This window comes from Pyrgilauda ruficollis, unplaced genomic scaffold, assembly GCF_017590135.1.
Source record: "Pyrgilauda ruficollis isolate IOZ18807 unplaced genomic scaffold, ASM1759013v1 scaffold5, whole genome shotgun sequence".
NCBI lineage: Eukaryota > Metazoa > Chordata > Aves > Passeriformes > Passeridae > Pyrgilauda > Pyrgilauda ruficollis.
In genome coordinates this window covers 2,503,882-2,526,278 of record NW_024526599.1, presented here as the reverse complement: position 1 = coordinate 2,526,278, position 22,397 = coordinate 2,503,882, and the positions used below count along the sequence as shown (strand labels likewise).

Sequence of the window (22,397 nt, the reverse complement as noted above, 5' to 3'; positions counted from 1 at the left end):
TACGTTACAGTAGAAAAGAGTGACGTTCTAAACTGAAATTTATTTTAAAAGCAACGTGGATAGATAAAGCACACTCGTTTCATATTTCACAGAACAGTTTGGCTTGGAAGTGACCTTTAAGGTCATCCAGTTCCAACCCCTCTACCACAGGCAGGGACACCTTCCACTAGATCAGGTTGCTCAGGGCTCCATCTAACGCGCCCTAGAATGCTTCCAGGGATGGGGCACACACAGCTCCTCCGGGCAGCCTGTGCCAGTGCCTCACCACTCTCACCGTAAAAAAATTCTTCCTGATACATAATCTAAGCCTACTCTCTTTCATTTTGAAGCCACCCCCCCTTGTCCTCACCCTACACATCCTTGTAAGAAGTCTCTCAGCATCTTTCTTGTAGACTCTCTTCAAGTACTGCAAGACTACAATTAAGTCACCCCAAAGTCTTCTCCAGGCTGAACAATCCCAATTCTTTCAGCCTTTTCTCACAGGAGAGGTGCTCCAGCCCTCTCATCAGCTTGGTAACCCTCCTCTGAACTGGCCTGATTGCAAGGAGAAAGGAAAAAACAATGAGAAGGGGGCAAAAAGGTGAAAAACAAGAGAAAACCAGGGAACTGCAACACCCAACACCAGGGGTTAAGTAAGTATGTTAAACTTTGCCCCACTCAAGACTCTCAGAAAGGGCTCCAACACCACACACAGCTGTCACAACAGCACGGGAGAAATGCGAGCTCCCCGCACTTCCCAGAGCAGAGAATCTCCTCCTTTCCCCACACCTCTCTGCCCAGCCAGCGAAACCCAGCCCCAAACTGCCAGGGACTGACATGGCGACTGCGCCCTCACGGCCCCGCACCGCGCATGCGCCGCCACCGCCCGCCCGCGGCGCGCTCTGACGCGGGGAGCGTAAACAAAGCGGCGCCCTGTGGGAAGAGGGAAGCGCTACGTGCAGGAAGAGGGAGCCTCCATCTTAGGCGCTCGTCGCGGCGGCGGGATGGCGACGGATGGCCGGGAGGAGAAGGGTATGTGGCGGTAGAGAGCGGGGCAAGCGTTAGGGCCCGGGGAAGGGGGAAGGCTCAGGCGGGGATCGGGCCGCCGCCTGAGCCTTCCCCGGGGCCACCTTGGAAGCTGGTGCTGGGCCTTCAGCCGGGAGACGTCCGTCTCCTCCAGGGGAGCGGAGGGGCGGCGGGGTCAGGAGTGACCCTTCGAGCATGATTTTTTTTTTTTCTTTTTTTGCGGAAGCCCTCGCTGTGTTTTGCTGGGGTGCAGGAGGTAATAGGGCCCCTCATACTTTGGTGTCCCGGCAGCAGCGGCTCGGGGCAAGGTGACTCGAGCAGCGGGAAGAGGGAGAAGTTCGTGGGCCGTAAGTTTTACATCATCGACAGCGAGTTACTGCAGGTTGTCTTGTCGCAGGAAGTCTTTGCTATTTTAATCGCGGCTTTTTGTTTCTGCTCGGACCGCAAGGCCGTTTTGGTTTTGGGTTTTTTTGCACGGTTTTCTGTGGGGGGATGTAGTTACTTTAGTAAGCAGAAGCTGGTGTTGGAATCTTACTTTGGCGATTGTTGCTCGGCTTTTTGAAGTCAGCTGTGAATTCTGGGCACTGTGGGTAAATAAATTTGAGTTAGAGGAATAGGACGACTTCAGAGTCATTACTGTGGAATAATAATAATAATCTAGGGCAATTAGTGTCGAATAATAGAATCACAGCTCTTATAACTGACTACCGCTATGCACGGAAGCCGAAGTGATCCGCATGTTATCTGGGAGATTATATTGGTCAGTCCTCACCAAATAGCCTCTTTAAGAGACCATACCAAAGTTAGGTGTAGCAGGTTGCCGTTTGGTGGTTAGTGCAGAGAGTTGTGGAGTTACAAAAAGGGCAAAGTATCACTAGGGTATTGTGGCTTGGATTGCGTTCATTTGGATTTCTGTGGAGAACGATGCTTCCTGTAAAGCCTTTTGCAGGATATGCGTCCACAAAATGGCTTTGTCGGAGTGGTAAAGGTTTGCTCTCTGATATTTCTTGTGAAACTATGTGGCATGGAAAATTCCCAGTAGATTTAGTTAGAACTGATAAATAAAATTATCGGTGATGCTTGATCTCCTTAATGGTATTATTGTAGGACTGCTAGATTAGGATGTGATCAGGTTGTGTCAAAACCGATCTGATCGCTCACTGTGGATGAGCAGTGATTTTGAAATGTTTGCTGTTGTAATCTATAAAATTTCTATTCATACAAATATTTATCCAGTTGGGCTTGAATTTTTTCTTAGTGTTTGTTAATCACTGCCAGTCATCAAGTTATATTTTTACTTTATTTTATTTTTAATTATTTCTCATGTGAAAGGGGTTATTTTGACTGAATAACAGGCATTGATGCACATTTGCAGCTGGACTGATTTCTGCTGTAAGTGCTCCCTTTGGAAGAGAAATGCTGTTTTACCACTTAAAAAATAGCAGAAATAAGGCTTGCAGACCTGTTTAGTTTGAAATCACAGGGTCTTATTTCTTTTGTGTGCCAAATCAGATTTTTGCTTGGACCCTTCCAATAGTTCTAATTCTCCTGGCCAGCAGATGAAATGGCCTCCAGGCTACCTTCCTGCTATTTTGGGCGAGTTAAATTTGTTCATGGAAGGATCCCACATAAGACAAGTGGCAGGAGAGCTCTGTTGGGAGTATCTGTCACAGAAAGACCTCATTTGGTCCCTCCCTCTTCAGTGGTGATGGACTATAAAACACCTGTCCTCTGCCATTTTTCTGTTCCTGCTTTTGTGTCTTTCCTGGTCCCTCTCGGAGATAATTTAGCTCTTCAGGTTGAACGCTGCCGGTGGCGGTTCAGTGAGAGGAATTGCCTGGTGCAAGTCAGTCAAGCAGCGTATCCAGTGCAAGACAGGAAGCTGGCTGCTAAATAAATCTGGAGAAGTGTTTCTAAACAAATCAGGTCGATGTGCCTGTGGAAGGGGATGGGGGATCCTGCTCCTGTCTCCTGCACCCTTTTTCAGGTTCCAGCTGCAAATGAGGTCCATATAGCATGGAGGGGATTTAGGAGAGAGTGTGATCAGACTTGCGTTTTCTGTTAAATTTTCCTTCTCATTTACTTCTGAATGAGCTGATACAGGAGTCTTTTAGCACCTTTCAATGCTGCTGCAGCAGGCAGGTTAAATGTAGTTTACTCAAGAGTATGTTGTTGTCTCACCAAGAGGGAAACAAATCTAAGGTTCAATGTGTGTGATTTGAGATGGATGATATGTTTAATTTTATAATCTCAGTGCACCTCTTTTTCATTAGTGTCCAGTAAAAAAAACCTTGTGCTCTGGACTTGCCAAGCTTCCTGTGGGCAAGCAGAATGCAAGCCAGGAAATTGCATCCCATGTTTGGCAGTTGCACAGCCATGAATCTCTCATATATTTATCAGTCACAGCAAGAATATTTTCTGTGGATGTATATCTACAAACATAAAGGGCTGCTTCCAGGAGAATTGTGATGCAAGTTTGTGTTGCGTTTAAGTGCCTACTAACTGTAAACTGCTAGGGAAAGGTTCGATCCACTTCTCTTGCACCATTTCCTTTGCATTAGAGACACCAACTGAGCAGTCCAGAGATCACTTCTGCATTCCCCTACCACGCCAAATGTGGAGAAGTGCCAGCAGGAAAGTTAGTGCACATGCTAACTTCAGATTTGGTAGTATACAGTAGAGAGACAATTATAATACTAATTTTTTTATATGCATAATGTGGATTATGTTTGGGTTTTTTTTAATATCAAGCTGTAAATTTTATTTTGTGTTTCAGCTCAATATTTTGAGATAGACAAGGTGCCTGGAGGACTTAACTGCTGCATTACTTCAGTTTCATGCAGTACAGGAGTCCTTACCTACATCTGCCACAGATATTGTAAACCAGCTGAGTCCTTGGAGGTTGCTCTGGTTTCTTGAGCACAGAAAATGCAATCAATCACAAAGTGGAAAGAACTAAGAATTTTGGAGAGATTCCAAAATCAATATCTTTTTTATTTTTCCCTTTACATGTTTAGGCTTAATTCATTCTTTTTAAAGTGCTTGGAATATAGATCTGCTACCCTAAAGCTTGTGACTCCTTCTAATAGGATCACCATATATCCCTTTTGGTTACAGGAAAAGTGAAACAGCCAGAAATTGTGACAGATTTTAAAAAGTTTTTTGGGCAGGTGTGGTCATTTACTGTTTCTGGCATGAATTTTCTTTAACACTTGCCCTTTTGATCAAGTTGTGGGTTTTTTTTTCAGAACAGCTCAGAGTTAATGATGCAGCAAATAAGTACTGCTTTCTCCATTGTGTTTTTTCTATTTGTAAGCGAACCACAAAACCCACCATTCTAACACAGCAATGACAACAAAAATAGTGGAAGAGAGTTAATTCATCATGCAAGTTTCAGAATTTTGCAGAGATAAGGGTCCCTCCTCTTTACTAATGGCACCCAGGCTATCTCCTGGTATCCCTTTTTCTAAAATTGTATGTTCAGCTTTCATTTGTAGGTCATCTTTCCTGTAAAGCTTTTGTGACATGAGGAGCCAACTTGGACCTTGTTTAGAGGTCTAAATGCATCTTGTGACATATTTTAATTCTTTTATTTGCTCTGCCTGATCCTTCCAAATGAAAGTGTAGCAATAAATCAAGAAGATATCAATTTTTGCTTTGTTGCAGATCTGTAACCCTGAAGGAAATGTTTGGGTTTGTAAATAATAGTTCTGTAGTTTACATATCCAGACTTTTTATAGCTGGTTTTGACTTTTTTTTTTGTATTTTCAGATGGTGAACTGAATGTTCTGGATGACATTTTGACTGATGCTCCTGACCAGGATGATGAGTTGTATAACCCCGACAGTGAGCAAGACAAAAGTGAGAAAAAGGGTATGTGACTTTGCTAGTGGATGTTCTGCAGGAACATAAGTGGTAAAAATTGTCTGTCTTATTTCAGTTAGTCTTTGAACTAGTGGATTTTATAACTTGATTCAAAGAGTGAATGAGTTCCAGAAGTCTTTATTCCATGGACATGTGCTTTTTCTCCTGACCCTCCAAGCAAACAGTCAGATCCATTTCCTTTTGTCTCAAGAGCAGTTGCTGAGTCTGGCTTGTTCTGAATTCATTTGCTGTTAGAAAATTACTGTCCTTTTTGGCTCAATGAAGTGAGATGGAGGTGGAGCAAAGGGGTTGCAAAGTCTGATTCCAGCTCAGTTCTTGATTTGGCTTTAGACCAATCCCATAAGCATTTAATTTAGTATTTCCATGTATAGAATCTGAGAAACACATACCTCTTGTGAAGTAAAGTGCATGTTTTAGAGCATGAGCTGTTCCTAAGAAGCAATTTTGAGTGTTGCTGCAAAGCCTACAACTGGAAGATGTTCCCTATGACTGCAGCAGGGTAATTACCTAAAACAGAGGAAGTAGAAGCCTCTGTACAGTTTTTGTTTTGATACCAGAAATAACACTGAACTTGCTATTTCTTTCTATTTAAGGATCAAAAAGAAAAACTGACAGGATGGAAAATGCTGAAAGCAAGAGGCAGAAACCTTCTGTGCATTCCTCGAGGCAGATGATGCCAAAGCCTCCCAGTTCATCAGTTAGCAATAACAAGAGAATAGTGAGTATGAAGGGAAAGCTGGTGTCAGAGTACAAGACTGAGGAGTACCAGAGATCTGACAGAAACAAGCGCCCAGATGGCGATCGGAAGATGCGAATGTCAAGCAGTTCCAGGGAACCTTATAAAGGACAACCAGAAAAATCTTACATGAGGAAGAGGGATATTGACAGAAGGGCAAAGTCTTCTACACCGGACACTTCAGAGGTATTAAGTATTCTTGCTGCCTTATAAATAAAGCAATTTTATGAGACTTTTGTAAGGCAAGTTCTCTTAGGACTGTGTGTGCATCCTGACAATGTTATATGACTGCTGATTCACTTTTTCTTTAAACATCAGAGAATCAGGCATGATGTGGATAGAAGACCAAGCAGATCTAGCCATTCGTCTAAAGAAGAGGTGAACTCTGAGGAATATTGTTCAGATCACGAGACTGGCAGTAGTGGTTCCTCTGAACAAGGCAACACAGAGAATGAGGAGGAAGGAATGGAAGAAGAGGAAGATGATGAAGGGGAGGAGGATGAAGAGGTGGAAGAAGATGGGGAGGAAGATGAAGAAGAGTATGAACAGGATGAGAGGGATCAGAAGGAAGGAAATGACTATGACACACGGAGTGAAGCCAGCGATTCTGATTCTGAATCTGCCTCTTTCACAGATGGGTCAGTCAGATCTGGGTCTGGTTCAGATGCATCAGGTAGGCAGCATCTTGCATGCTAATGTGAAATACCTTGCTACTGGAAGTTTGACTTCTTTGAAAAATAACTACTTCCTGACCATGTCAAAAGTAAGCCATGGTAGCAGAAGTCAGGAAGATGTTCATTATGATCATTATGAAATACCATAGGCAAGGAAAAAATGTACTAGAAAGTGGTAAAACAAAATTGTGAATATCCAGATTACTGTGTTGAGGGTTCATTGTATTCTTGACTGCTTTGGCTTTGCTGTTCAATGCTTTGAAACACTAAAATTAGTATTTTCTTGGGTATCTAATGGCTTAGTTTTCCACACGATTAATTTTAATTCAGTGTTGAGCTGTTTGGTATCCATCTAGATGAGTGACCAGGTAGACTGGTGTAGTAAAACATTATGTCCCTGGGGAAGGATAGCTGAATCTTAAATAATGGCTGTGCTCAGCATAGGAAATCTAAACCTAAGTTGAAATTATCAGGGCAAATTTAGAATGAAATAAATGTTTTAAGCAGAAACTAGAAACAATTGGTTTGTATCTGTATATTGTAACTGGTCCTAACTTGCAGATGTGAAGTGCTAATGACGTAAATACTTTTGGGTTTGGCTGTTCGTTGTTTGTTTTTTCTAGGAAAGCAGCTTGCAATCCTGTTAAGATTCCTATTGTGTATCTTCCTTGTCTGAAGTCTCCATAGGTGGTCATCCTGCTTAATATGCTGCCTTTTTTAGCTCAGCTCTGCTGTATGGAATTAGAGACAGCAAGGTGTAACCTAAAGACAAGTGAAGCTGTAATAACTGTTCTAAAAAACTGTGGTATAACGTAACACTTTCTTAAGAGTGGAAATAATTGCCTGTGTGCCACAGTGTTTTGTTTTTCTGTCTCTTTACCATTTTTGAGCTCTGAGCAAATGAGCTCATATCACTATTGCTACACAGTTTGTGCTAGATGTTGCACATTTGGGTGAAGGCTAGAAAGCAACGCTAACCCACCCTTACTAAAAATATAATAATAATAATAAATTCTGTCTCTAAACACTGCACAGATGTACTAGATTTGTGCCATTCATCTTCCTTTTGTGAATGAAAAGCTTGAGTAACTAGCATTTGCTTCTTCTGTGCATGATAGTTTTGTGGCAACAATCACAATTTTAATGCGCAAGCCAAATGGTAACTTCACTTTTACTGATGCTATTTTCCTGTCTCATTACTTTTTAATCTCAACTTTGCCTGTGTTTAAAGTATGGCTTTCATTTTTTATGGTTTCTTTTAGACGAGAAAAAGAAGGAGAGGAAGAGAGCTAGAGGTATCTCTCCAATTGTTTTTGACAGAAGTGGGAGTTCTGCATCAGAATCATATGCAGGTATTCTTCCCTTTTGTTGCTTGTCACTGTGACTTGCATCAAATCTTAATGTGTAATCTAAAATAAATGTAACTGGCTGTAGAGATTTATAGGGTCTGTAGCTTTGTATAATTTGGTATTGACTTCTGGCATGTTGTGTGTGGATACCTTTGGGGGGAAGTAGGCTTTCTTGTTAATTTAATGCTATTCTGTTGCTTAAGTGGAAATTTCACTTTTTTTTTTTTTTTAAACTTGGAAGATGATGATTCAGTGACTAGTTTTCTGAGTAGGAAATTGTTAAAATATTATTTAAAAAAAACAAACCCAAATCAAACAACCCAAAACTGAAACAAAAAAAAAGCAAAACAAAACACTCGTGCACATTGAATAGTATTTTTTGTGTGTGTGGGTGTGCGCCAGAAAGCATAATTTGTCATGAATGAAAATTGTATGGGACAAGGCTGTAGAAATTGTATATTATCTCTATTAAAGCTCAATCTGAACAAATGTACTTTGGCTAAACACAGGTTCAGAAAAGAAGCATGAGAAATTATCATCTTCCGTTCGTGCTGTCCAAAAAGGTATCATTTAAATTTGAATTTTTAATGCATGCCCCATAGCAAGCCATTGTCTCTGTTGATTAAATTACCTGTAAGTAGTGATGTTCTGATATAAATCAATTTGAGCACGTCATTATTCTGAGCATGATAATTGAATCTTGAGCTACTTTTGCATGTTTTGAGAATGATATGCAAAAAGTTCAGTCACTGTGCTCTTTGCAGAGGCAGCAAATTCAAAAAGGAAGTGCTTAAAGCTGCAAAGTGGAACAGCATTCACCATCCTCTGTTGAACAGTTTGTGCTTGTTACGAGTGTTACCCACCATTTATGCAAAGATCTTAAAGCAAGGAAATAAGTCCTACATATCGGAACATCACTGAATCATGCTGATTTTATTTTACTTTTTTCTTTACTTGGATATCTGAATTTTAGTTTTAGTTTGGTTTCCCCTGGCATTTTGTGCTCTGCAGCTTTGACTTTTAAGTTGGGGGGTTGACCGTGACAATACGTAGATAAGAAATCGGTGGGATACTGTGTATTTTGAAGGAAGCAAGCAACAATCTATACTGACAGCAACATGTTTGGTGAGTATTTACAGTTCAGCTTATTTGATACTTTGTTTTCTTTCAGACCAAACAAGCAAACTTAAATACATTCTCCAAGATGCAAGATTCTTTCTCATCAAGAGTAATAACCATGAAAATGTATCACTTGCTAAGGCAAAGGTATGTTGTATTTTCTTCAAACTGATCCCTTTGTCTGTTTTCAGGCACACCCACCTTTGTTTGGGAGAGTGTGTAGTTGGATGCATTATTTTCTTTATCATTTGGATCTTAGTGGATGCAGCAACAAAAGCCACTGCACCTTGGTTCTTCGGCTTCCACCATAACCTAGCAAAGGTCCTAGACCACTGGCCATTTATCTTGCCATGAATTGGGTTAAAAGGGGCTTTAGGGTCTGTTTGATAACATCCTAAGCCAGGCTCTGTTGGGAATGCTGGGGTGGTGTTTTCTCCCATCAATCAGCGCCTCTGTTCCTATTGCTGTACTCTGAGAAGGTTCAGAAGGTTGTTTGGCTATTTTCTAATGCTACATGAGTAATTTAGTTCAGGTGATTCAGAATCTGAAGCCTTACTGTGGAAATGTATGCCTGGCAGTGCTAGTGTGAGTGAGTTCTTTGGGAGGGATTCCAGAGCACCTGATTTCAGCTGTTGAGGAATTGCACTAGGTGTCCATTGCACCACTCTGGTGGTTTTGTATTGGCATGTGTTCTTTGGAGCAGGTCATAGAGAAAATACTTGATTTGCTGTTACACAATATACATAGAGTAAGTGATTCTGTTAATGAAGATTTTCTAAATTATGATGAAAATAGCATCAAAATGATTAAACAAATTTCAAAGTCATGAGCATGTTTGGTTCTCACCCCTCTTTCCAGGTTTGAAAGTGCAGTGAACACCATTCTGACTGCTGTTTGCTTTAGCTCTGTGAAGTAGTCTATCCTTTTTGTGCTCCATCCATATATGGAGCTGCAGTAGCATCCTTGTTCCTGAAGTGGATGCTTTGTCTCTCAGTGTAGAGGCAACAGTGCTTTGATGTTGGACTTTCATGAAACTCACTTTTGTGGTTCCAGTGTAGTAGATTGTTCAGTTCACAGCAGGGCTTTACAAGCAGCCAAAAGCCATGTAATCTGACTGAAAGCTAGCAAAAACCCCAAATAGTTCTCTGGTGGCTATAATGAATTACCAGAATCAGACAAACACTGATCTGAGTTCAGAGTAGGGCATAAATACTTACCTTCACTAAAAAAACGCAAGGGAAGGAACGTTGACTTTGGTGTGTATATCCTGTCCTGAGGCTGAAGCTTGTTTACCCAGAAAATGGATGGAGGAGTAATTTAATAAATTGTTATTCTATATCTCAGCTCAGCTGGTACCTTAAAAAGGTTGAGTTTTATTGTGCGTGGCTGCATAATGGCTGGTGAAAGGAAAAAGATACTACTTAGTAGTAGGAGATGTGTAAGGCTAATAAACAAAGTGATTTGACTTGCCTAGCCAATTTGAAGTGTTACTTTGGTGTCTTTCGTGTTGCTGGCATTTCACTGAAAGTTTTAAAGTGTGCAAACTGTCCTCAGCTGATCTGCAGTACTATGCTCAAGTCTACCTGCCCACCATTTATTACATATTCTGTTGGTTTTTCATAATTCCTGTGTGTTACGTAATACATAAATTCCTTAAGTCACTTGAAACGTGAGAACTTTAACCTTTACTGTTTTTAAGTTAGCTGACTGTCATTGTAATTACAATGGAAGTCTTATAGATGGTCTAAATGCATCTTCAGTGTTCAAAAAAAGATTGAAAAGCCAGTGTTTTAAAAGTTTTAGTACAAGGCAGGCTGAAATATTTCTTGAAGGAAATAAATTTAACAATACCTTTTTCTTTCTATTCTATTCTAGTACAATATTTTGCTCTTGTTTTCTTCATCTACATTAAATATTTATGTTAGCTAAATTTTTTAAGATGAACTCTCATGTTTTGGTGATGGGGTGGGTGTTTTTCTGTTCTAGGGAGTATGGTCAACACTTCCAGTGAATGAAAAGAAGCTTAATGCTGCATTTAGATCAGCAAGGAGTGTTATTTTGATATTTTCTGTAAGAGAGAGTGGCAAGTTCCAAGGTAAGGAAAAGTGAGCTATTATCAAGGTGAGTGAAAGTGGGTTTTATATGCAATAGCCTTTCTGTTGTATCTTTGTTACAATTCATACAAAATCCTTTAGGGTTTGCAAGATTATCTTCAGAGTCCCATCATGGAGGATCACCTATACATTGGGTGCTGCCTGCAGGAATGAATGCAAAAATGTTGGGAGGTGTCTTTAAAATTGACTGGATTTGCAGGTAAACAATTGTGCATTTATGTTGCTGTTAGTAACAAGGCATTATAATACCATTTTTGTGTGTTACTCAAGTGCCAACAGCATCCTTCTGAAACTTGATTCAACCAGAGATCTATCATCACTGCTCACTTGAGTAGACAGCTATGGATGAAAAAAAAAAACCATGTAAGGACAAATCTGTTTTGATCTGACTGAGCAAAGGAAATGGTACTGAATCAACATATGAGATAGTGCAATACTTGCACTGTGTGTAGGTTGTGAGCAGTATGTTCTTACAGAAAAGATTTTAAATCTTTATTAAGGAAAAAAGTTACAGTAATCCTGTGAAACACATTGCATGGTTGTACAAGTACTTTGGACTGCCAGAAAGACTGAAAAGTGAAAAAGTGAGACTTCGAATTAGAGAAAAATCTGTGTTGGAAAGGTCCTCTAGAAGCTGCTGACTCCCACCTCCAGCTCAAAGCACTTCTAGCTTCATAGTTAGGTCAATGCTCAGGGATTTATTTCAGTATGTGCCAGGAGCTACCGCATGTAGAGACTGGTCAGTGTATTCAGATGGTGAAATAATAAACAAGCACAATCTCAATATTGCACAAAGACCAAAATACTCTCTTTTAAAGCAGGGCCTGTCATAGTACAGACTATATTAGTTACTACTGCAATAAGTAAAAGTGAAATCTTCAGTTTCTATCTATCTATCTACTAATATGTAGAACATGAGAATATGTAGAAATTCAGTTAACTTAGAGAGGCCTGGCAATACAAAGAATAACAGGATTATTTTATATGTAATCTCCTGCTGTATACATTTTTAAATCTTTCCTTAATAAAAAAACAGACAAAACTATAAATGGTGCCGCTTGCATATTTAGGCGGGAATTGCCGTTCACTAAATCTGCTCACCTGACCAATCCTTGGAACGAACATAAGCCAGTAAAGATTGGACGCGATGGACAGGTTTGTTAATTCTTACTTTTTTTCTATAACTGACATCCTCTAGTGCCTGCTTCCAGCTTTGAATGTGCAGGAGATTAGGAATGTTTTTCTAGCAGTTACTTGGAATAGAGTGCTGTGGCAAAGGCAATTTGCTTCTTTCTAATGCTGTTGTGGAAGAAGGAAAAGGAAACAATACAGTGCCAATTCTGTTGTCATCTTTATGATAAACAGTGTTTGCTTCAAAACTGTGTGGTATTCTGAATTTGAAATGTGATGTGCTTTGAATTGTGTAGTCTGCAAACAGTATAGCATCAGGCTTTAAGAAAAAGGTCTGGTGTTTCCAGTTGTGCTCTGCATTACATTTTTTTATATGTACTGTATTGCTTAAGGCATAGACTCCCATTATAGAATATATGCTAAGCAAATTTCAAGTGGGCCTGGCTCTTTGTCTTGTCAGACATACCAGAGTGCAGGTATGTTGCTGCTGTCATGATGTACCCAGGCTGTGGGTAAAATAACAGGTTCTGCTTTCTTAAGACAAGGTAGGAGGTAATCTCCATACTGTATGGAAAATGTCAACTCCATGTTGTGTTGTTTTGCCCACAGATATGTTTGCTTTGTTATGTAGCAGGAGAAAAACAATAGTTTTGGTCTTGTTTTTAGTTTAGTGTGAGCTTCAGAAAAAAAAAAAAAATTCAGTTAACTTAGCTACTGTTAAATGGCCAAAGAACTTTTTTTTTTCCCTAATGTTTTGTCTACAATAGACTTGCAATCTGGACGTGGGTTTCAGCATTTTTCATCAAATTACTGTACTGTTATGGTCTGGACAAGCATTGCCTGATGCTTGCTCTCCCTGCTTTTCAAGTCTGCTTATTTCCTGAAGTGGTTGTCATTTATCCATTTATATTTGCACAACTGTGAATGGATCTCTCTTCTGAGGACATGCACACTGAAAATCTGCATTTACGACATCATTTGGGAAGGTGTTCTGCAGGCCTGCAGTCGCCAGTTTGAAGAAGCACTTTTTGGGATTGTTTTGCACCTGGCTCCTGCTAGATTGATTTGATGGCCCAAGTTCTTGTACTGGAAAAGAGAGTCAGCAAGTTCATGTCTGTCCCTTTCTCCTCCAGACAGCTTGTGGTGTCCAACGGTCCCATTATCTCCATCTTGTTCCCCATATCCCACATATTTCACTTTTAATCTAGGCTGGAGAGACCTGACTTTCTCAGTCATTGCATGTAGGAATTGTTGCACTCATTCAGTTGTTCTTGGTGCCCTGCTTTGAAGTTTTCCATTTCTATTGTGCCCCTATTTTTTGGGATGCAGGGGCACAACTGCACCCAATATTTAAGGTGTGGGTTGAATATGAAATTCAGTGCGATACAATGGCTTTCTTATTCCATGTTCCTTTCCTAATAACCCTGAGCACACAGACTGCTTGTTTTGACTGTGGTCAGACCTTGAGTTGGTATTTTCATGGACCTGTCTACCATACACTCGTGCTGAGTGGTAGTAGTCAACTTCATCAGGCCATGGCTTTATATGTGAAGCTGGGATGGATTTTTTTCCTACGTGTGTCACTTTTCTTTCTGTAATAGGTAATCATTTTCTTTGTGATGAAAAACAGTCCTCTGATTTTATAGCAAAACAGTGATGTGGCCTGTATGTCTCATGGGAAGATATGGTTACCCAAAGTGTTGGACTATTTTATGAAAATTCTAAGTAGTACCCAAAGAGTTAAAGGTAATGTAAGTGAATTTTGCTGTATCTAGTGATACTGAAATCTCTTTGAAGTGTCCTTTTTTTTTTTTTTTTTTTTTTTTCTTAAATGTCTGTTGTCAGTGTATTTGCGGAGAGTTTAATTTCTTCCATTTATAAACCACTACTGAACTTCTAACTAATTCTAGGAAATTGAGCCGGAATGTGGAACCCAACTTTGTCTTCTCTTCCCTCCTGATGAAAGTATTGACTTGTATCAAGTCATTCATAAAATGAGGCACAAGAGAAGAATGCACTCACAACCCCGATCAAGAGGACGCCCATCCCGTCGAGACCCCGTTCGGGACGTGGGAAGGTTAGAAACGTTCTTTGGACTGATAATAGGCACATGTGTCAGAATAACGTGATGGAGGAATGTGATTCGTCAAAGCTTTCCCTGCGATAAAGAAGAGAGAAAATCCTCAAATCAAGCTGCATGGACAAGTTTGTGGCTTCATTGAGGATTTCACATGGTTCCCCGGTCTGTCATTTTTCAAGAGGAAAATGGGGATCTTTGCTTTTGTAGAAAAAAGCTCTTAAAGTTCTGTCTCTAGTTTAGACTAGATCATTTATTGAGCTAATGCAACTTGTAATGCTAGCTGTAGGTAAGCTTGGCTTGATTATGAGCAGGCTAGATGGAGAGGAGGAAATATTTATATGCCAAAAATGTGTTAATATCTTGTAAAAGCCTTTTCTTTCAGGTGTGTCTCTGGATAAGCCTTATCAAATATGGGACTTTTATAAGGATCACTTAGAATTTTGCAGAAGATGCCGCCTCATTTTGAGGATAAAATATTTAAGTTATTTTGATATTCAAGAGGAGCATTATTGGGACTGTTTCAAATTGTGTCACCGTGATGTGTTAACCCTATTGCCAAATATTCTCTAACATGTAACCACTGAATTCACACATCTTGCTGAGCTTCTGAAAACAGTAGGTTCTTTCCAAAAGGGATCAAGTGGCCCTTGGAGACCCGGCAACAAACCAAAAAGAATGGCTGTTGCTGTGTCTGTATATACAACCTTTCCAGATGCTGGCAGTACCTGTGGACTTAAAGTATTTTTAGAGGATCGACATGGTTATTGATCACTGCTTTATGAACTTAACATCATTTTCCAGAAAAAAGGGGGTATAACTTGTTACAGAATTGGAGAAGTCTTTGCAAAGAACTGATACTAGCCCTTCTGCCAAACACCTTTTCCCCGTGGTAGCCACTTTGCATACAGACTGATGTATGGTTTGGGCTGAAACCTTTGGTTAAGTTTCCTTTTTGTGGAAACGTCCTGTGGTAGGTACAGAGCCCCAACAAGAGTCCCCATTTCCTTGAGCTTAAAAAAAAAAAGGACACTGTAACGAGTAGGTAGGAGGAAACCTGGCAGCACCCCCCTATTTTTGGCTTTAAAGGACTGAACACCAAGATGGCTTTTGGAGTTAAGCTAAGAGGTTTCCAGTGCAATAAAGTATATACAAGTGAAGGTTTTGCAATGGACTGCAAACTATACATATAACACCACCACACCTTCTCAAGCCTGCCAGGGCCTCCATTTATGTATGTGGCTTACAGCTTAAAGTCAGTAGTTGGACTACTATATGAACTGTTTCTATCATATTTTATACCGGTCGTAAATGCACTCTCAAAACTACAAGAAAGCGGTATGTTTATTCTTTACACCAGCTTTTATTTTCTTTGATCTGAATTTGCTATACATGCAACTGCTTTGGTTTTTGGGCTTTTTGCTCATACTAAAGAATCGGCTTCCATTTTTAAAAGCTTAGTAATTGGGTATGGTGGGCTTTAATGACTGAAGTTGGGGAAGGGAGGGAGAAGTCACTGTTTATAAAACTAAAAGCTATATAAGCTTGTGTCTCAGCCAGCAAGTTGCACAGTAATTAAGCAATATAAGAAAGTGTTAATGTCTTGTCATAAGGAATAATACTGTTGGGGAGGGGGAGGGGGGTGAGGAGGGAATGGTTTTGTAGCTGCTTTGTGTTTAGAAACACTGTTAAATTAGCACCAGAGTCTCCCAGTACAGTAATGTTTATGTACCTTGGAGCAAAATAAGCAGCCAGTTGTCAGCTCTTTTTTGAGCCTAACAGCAACTGGAATAAGGAAGAGTAGAGTTCTTAATGTAGCTTCTGTCAAAGAGCTGTTTTGATAGAAAAGAGCCCTAATTATTTTAATTATTAGGAAGCTTGAGCGTTATTAAATTGTAAAATGCACCAGTGCATTGCTAGTAAGTTGCTTAGAAATTATTAGAAATAATATAATTGGCCTATTCAATTAGAAAAGTCACAGTTAAAGTTGCAATTTCACAAAGCTTGCAGAGTTTTATTTATAAATGTTATGGAAGTAGACCTTATATTGAATTCTTTACCCTATAGCTATCAAATGCAGTAGTCTTCATACCCTCTGACTGCAGCGTTCTGTGAAATTCTTTGTTGTCCAATAGGTTTTTCAAAATGTAATGTGGAAAGTGTAATGTTAATGCCTAAATTTGAGTTTGCTTTAGACAAATTTGTTACCTTTTGTTTGGGATGAAGATACAGTTGGGTAGAGTTCCTTCCTTAACTACCAAAATTCTTGTAGACAGGAAGTAACAGTGGAGTGTATGTAATTGAGCTATTTCTGATTCTTTCAGGTCAGATTTAAAACTGTAGAATATTTTGAAGCAAATAGAGTTGAGAATGATTACATTGCTATCCTGGGCAGCTCAGACTATTCCTGTGAGGTATTCTGCTGTGACGAATGCTCCAAGCAACCTTGTTTAATCTTTGATATCTAATTTGTGTAGGCGTCGACCAGAAGATTATGATATTCATAACAGCAGAAAGAAACCAAGGATTGACTATCCCCCTGAGTTTCACCAAAGACCAGGTTAATATCTTACTATGAAGATTTGTGTGCACCAATTCACAAGTGTTTTTTCTTTTAGCATATCCTTGTTAATTCAAGAGTAAAATACTGATATAACTGGGATATAAAAATGTGACTTGTTCCAAGTGCTGCCTGCTGCTTTAACCCACCTCTCAAAGAAGTCAGTGACACTGTTTCACTAGTTTGAGAGCTGAGTTAACATAGGCTGAGCCCTTTCTAGGAACCTTGAACTGTGTACATTGTTGTAAATTATCTTCTCAAGTGCTGTATTAGTGTGGGCACAAAAATAGATCTGACCTACTTGTCAAGATGCTAGTCATCAAAGGAAAATGTTTGAGAAACTTCCACCTGGGAATGTCAGCTGAGACTGCATGACTAGTAGCCTTTGTGTGAAGATGATGGCAGACATTCAGTTATGTTTTCAGAGAGGTTTTTTTACAAGCTTGACATGAGTTAGGGAGGAGGATGTTGCACTGCATTTTACAAGAGGATCTAATGTTGAAGGGAAATTTGTTGTTCCCTAGAAAGAAATGCTTGCAGTGGTACTGCAGCAGCAGCACTGCTTGTAGTGCAGCTTTTTTTTTTTATTTTTCTTTAGAAAGCAGCTATTAAGAAATTGTCGCTTTTAGTCTACCAAATTGTGCTTCACATCTCTCAGAAAAGCGCATTCTGCTATTTCAGTCGTAGATTTGTAAACCTCTTCAGAACGTGCCTGTATCTGTCCAGCTTGTCTACAAAGACTGCATTCTTTCATGCAAAAAGTGTTGTTGCTGCTCTGCATCTTTCTAACACCATTGTTTAAAAACCAGAACAAGATGTTTTAAAAAATAATGAAGGTCCCTATTTTATTTTAGTGCAAGCATGCCTGATGTTTTGCACCATTCTACTGAGCTCTTTAAAGGGATTTACTGAAACTGTATTAATTCTTTGCCCTGTGGGGCTTTTCCAGATACTTTTTAGATTGTTTTTAATTTCCTGTGTAGTGTTGTGTCCAAAACATATTAGGAAATGAGCTTTAAGGGTTGCTCCATGAACACATTCTACTGAATACACAGTTAGGAAGTAGTAACAGTCACATGCTAAATGCCTGGAGACAGCACTTTTCAAATTCATGTGCATTCCTAATTCATTTGACTGAATTTCAAGTCTTTATTTGCACAGTTTCCCTCTTGCATATTTGTTTGTACTGGGTGCAAGTTCTTACGGGTTTATTGATGTCACTTTTTTGTTACTACGTTATACTACTTGTCTGCATTGTCTATTAGAAGCTGTAAGTTTTCAAGAGTTATTTTAAAAATGAGGGTAATGGCAGGTAGACATAATTTTGTAGCAGGCACAAAATGAAAGGACTCTTTCTAATGAATATAATTTTTAAGGTTGTTAACTTGAGATGGTAAATTGAATTAATACTGCTTGATGTTCGAACAGGGTATATAAAGGATCCCAGATATCCCGAAGTAGACAGGTAAGGTGTGTTCATGTTATTCATTTTATGTCCTGGTAACTTGTCTGCACGGATAAGTTGGATTTAGTTCTATAAATTTTTATTCCCAACAGACGATTTTCAGGAGTTCGACGAGATGTATTTTTAAATGGGGTAAGTTGCTGCATGCAAATTTTTTGGGCAACTTTATATTCAGCTTTCTGCACTTCCAAAGAACACTCAACACAAATTTTAATATTACTGTCTTTCATTTTAGTCCTACAATGATTACGTGAGGGAGTTCCACAACATGGGACCACCACCACCATGGCAAGGAATGGTTTGTGTCTTGTTGAATTTGATTTTTCTCCTTAGCATACAGCTTCTTTTTGTTTCCCCCAAAAGGAGTCTGGCATATTCAATGTGCTTTCAACTCTTCACTTTTCCTAAAATGTATCTTTGCTGTAGCCGTGTAAAAATTTTAGGGGGAAAATATTGATAATAAGTATTTTGAAATTTACTTCCGACAGTAGTCTGGCATTCTTGGTAAGCTCTGAAGAGTTAGCAGAACCCTCCTTTAGCATAGAGGGGAGGGTGTGATCACATTCTGTATCATGCTAAATGTTCATGGTAATTGGCTCTTGAACAGCAAATGCATCAAACAGGTGGACTTGTTGAAGAGGCTCATGGAATGGGCTGCTGGGCTCTAGTGTTGTGCAGTGGCTTGCTTTTGGCTATGGCAATGAAGCATGCAGGAAACTGGCAAAATATGCTGCACAACCTAGTTAAAATAAGTCTTCCTGTATTACAGCCTCCACTGAAATGCACTTTTTCCCCCAGTAAGACGAGCAGATACATGAGTGTACATATCTACAACTATGTAGATAGTTCACTTGAACAAGTTGTGGCCTTCATGTCAGGAGAAGTAGTCATAGTAAGGTTATTTTGGTTATATTTAGTAAGTGGCTGGATTTTGTATAACTGTGAGTCTTTTGGCTCTTGTTTTTACTGGCAATGAGCAAAAAGCAGTGCCAGATGTAGAGATGCTCGTATAGCCTCTCATTTTTGTCAGCTGAAACACAACTCCTTACAACTGAAGGAAGTAAACAACCTTGTCAGATGGGAGGAAAAACAGTTTTTTAAACAGTTAAGCTTCCAGAAACTCACTTTTTTTTTTTCTCCTCCCCTCTTCTGCATGCAATCCATGTAGTTGTCCTAGAATCCGGTGCTTCCATTTACTTTCTTTGTAACAAAGATGCAAGCCAAAATGCTTTGGTACTGTGTGAGTGGAGGACTGTGCTGATTGAAGAAATGAAAGAAATAAGCCAAAATAGGTCTTGTTTAAAAAAAAAAAAAAAAAAAGGGCTAGCATTTTGTCAAATAATTTGTCTTGCAAATTATTTTGTTTTTAATTTAGAATAGAAACATATTCATAAGGAATGAGTATCACTTGTTTCTCTAAGAGCTCACTGGTTTGGACAGAATTCACATTCTACATGCAAAGGTTTAAAAAACCCAAAACCAAAACTGCCACACTTATGTAGCAGAAGTTTTATGTACGGTGTCATATTGAGGCAGATGCAGAAGGAGGGATATTGGGCTGTGGGGAGGGTGTTTACCAGACTTCTCCAAGCAATGGTAGAGAGGGGGTAAAGCATGCCAGCCTAATGGAGAATAGTCTGCTGTTCAGTTAGGAGGCTGTGATCAGATTTATTTAGATGCTGTGTTTTCCACACTCCTTGTGTGCATTCCTTTGCTTCAACAAACTTCCTGTAACTTTTTTGTAGCCACCGTATCCAGGTATGGAGCAACCACCACACCACCCTTACTATCAGCACCATGCACCTCCACCTCAAGCTCACCCTCCATACTCAGGACATCATCCTGTACCCCATGAAGCGAGATACAGAGACAAACGAGTAGTAAGTGTCCAGACAGGCAGAGGGGATGCAAGTCTGCAGGCCAGGGTAGGAATCTGGGGTCCAGGGGTGTAGCCTAGCCTGAGCTTTGTTGGCCTGATAAACAGGATATTTATGACCTGTGTTAGAGTTCCTTGGAAAGATCAGTTGTTTAGATTGACTGCACACTTGCTGCAAATTTGAAAAGCCTTTCTCTCCCTGGTGAGGTAGAGGTGAAAAATTCTTACTCTTAAACTGAGGTTTATGCTTAAATTGGCTTCCGGCCTGTCCACCTCTGAACATTTCCATGCTGAAGCTCAGTTGGAATAAGGACAGGCCTGTAACTGTGCTTATTGACAACAAATTACTTTATCAGCAGAAATTTGTGTTTTAAAACTTCTTACAGGCACATCAGAAAACAGGGTGGATTATTAAATTTCTGTTAGCTGGCTTGAAAGGCTCCTTAGCTGTCAGGTCTGGCATTTGAACCCCAGATTCTGCACATGGATGCTGGACAGTTTGTTTGATTGGGTTTGCCTTTTTTGAAATACTGAGCTTTCTGAAGAGTTACAGCCAGCTTTATAGATAAGGAAGGGAATTCTGATCTGGGAAAGAAAATAGCAGAGCTGTCCTTTCATCACAGCACGACTATGACATGAGAGTAGACGACTTCCTTCGCCGCACACAAGCTGTTGTCAGCGGTCGGAGAAGCCGGCCCCGGGAGAGGGACCGAGAGCGGGAGCGCGACCGGCCTCGAGATAATCGGAGAGACAGAGAACGTGACAGAGGCCGTGATCGGGAAAGGGAGAGAGAGAGGATTTGTGACCGGGACAGAGACAGAGGTGAAAGAGGTAGATACCGAAGATAATGTATCTGGAACAGTGCTCACTTGAAACAAAAAAAGCTTGTATTTTTTTGTGTGTTTACAAGTAGTACATTTTATTTTCTGCTGTCTACTTAAAGTTCGTTGTGTAGAAGGATTTATAATGACCCTCTCTATTCCAAGCATGCAGTGAACTATGAACTGGAAAAACTCAAATAGGCCAAAAATAAAATACACAAAGCTGACACTCAACTTCATGTTTCTATTGGAACAAAGTTGGAAGCAGCTAAGAATGTAGATATTAATTCTCAATAAGTGTTCTACTTAGTGACTTCATTCTAGGTTTTTGAATACTGATGGATAACTGCCTTTTTTTTTTTTTTTTTTTTTTTTTTTTTTTTTTTATTTTTTTTTTTTTTAATTTTTCTGTGAAGTCAAGTGGGTTTTTTTCAGTCTTCAGTAAGGAAAGCAATATTAAGAAGACACTATTGATACCTAATTTTTAGCCTTTTTTAAAAATCTTCCTGTGTTCAGTAACATTTTGGTCAATCCTCTTGTCTGGTCTCTTTCCAAAATGTACACATTGCTTGGAATGTTCACAACCTGCGTGCGTGGAACCAGAAAATATTGCTGTATTCTACATTGCTACCATTTTTTTTTATAAAAATAAATTGGTAACTATTGAAATGTTTAAAACTCCATGTCGGGTTTCTTGGTTTTCTAAGCTTGACAGCTTTGCTAGATTCCAGCAGTTCTAGGAAAATATCTGTGTTCATAAATAGTTCAAATATTCTTTGTGGTAAGCAAAATTGATCTGAAGCCTGAATTTAGGAAAAGGACTGCTGATATAAAAGGTAATTGCATTTCTGTTTCCATAGTGAAGTAGCCTGCAGTTCATCAGAGTGATTAAGGCCCTGTGTGCTCAACTTAATCATATGATCTTCAGGCTGTTGTCCTCAGGCACAGCAGACCTGTCTCAGGAATGTTAGTCCTGCAAGATCCAAAGTCTGCACATATGTTCTTTGTAGTGGTCACTTGTTACTTCTCTCAAATAAGAAATATTTTACCTAAATGCCAATGGTAAAATTGTGAGGGGGAAAAAAAAATTTTTTTTTTGCTTTGATGTTTTCTTCCTGTAGTTTCATATGGTTCGATGGGAGAATGCTGCTATCAAGTATGCAAATACTGAAGTATGATCTCTTTTTCTTTTTTTTGACGGTATGGCAGTGTTGTAGCAGCCTTTTTTTCCCCCCTCCTCTTCCCCCTTGTTACTTCTCTCAAATAAGAAATATTTTACCTAAATGCCAATGGTAAAATTGTGAGGGGGAAAAAAAAAATTGAAACTTGTAGTGAAAGTTCTTCAGTTCTTCAGCAATTTCCAACTTTCCAAAACTTCTAAGAGTAGCACTACCTTGGTGGACTTCTTCATAAACTTCCTTCAGTGTCTTCTTGTGTTACAAGTCCAGACTGCTTTAAACACCTCCAGCTCCACCCTGCTGGGTGCTACAGCTATTTTTATAAAAGGCAGTATAGGACCGGCCACTGTGTGGCATTTGTGGAAATGTGGGGTTTTGATCTGGCAATAATTTGTGCTCTGTTTATT

General features: G+C 39.6%; 1 protein-coding gene across 4 annotated transcripts; it reads left to right on the top strand.

The window, feature by feature from the left end:
- Positions 1–890: 890 nt before the first annotated feature.
- On the top strand, positions 891–22,059 carry YTHDC1 (YTH domain containing 1). Of its 4 annotated transcripts, XM_041479836.1 has the most exons (18): positions 891–1,011; positions 4,777–4,878; positions 5,484–5,812; positions 5,945–6,299; positions 7,563–7,652; positions 8,159–8,212; positions 8,821–8,915; positions 10,755–10,863; positions 10,964–11,081; positions 11,953–12,037; positions 13,924–14,090; positions 16,568–16,650; positions 18,079–18,115; positions 18,208–18,247; positions 18,351–18,413; positions 19,861–19,995; positions 20,615–20,822; positions 21,934–22,059. In XM_041479836.1, the coding sequence occupies exons 1-18, from the start codon at positions 984–986 to the stop codon at positions 21,981–21,983; spliced, it is 2,148 nt and encodes a 715-aa protein (XP_041335770.1). In that variant the 5' UTR covers positions 891–983; the 3' UTR covers positions 21,984–22,059. The 4 variants fall into 4 exon arrangements, with proteins under 4 accessions (XP_041335770.1, XP_041335772.1, XP_041335771.1 ...); XM_041479838.1 differs by lacking the exon at positions 8,159–8,212; XM_041479837.1 differs by lacking the exon at positions 21,934–22,059 and having other exon boundaries at positions 20,615–21,481.
- The last annotated feature ends 338 nt before the right edge of the window (positions 22,060–22,397 follow it).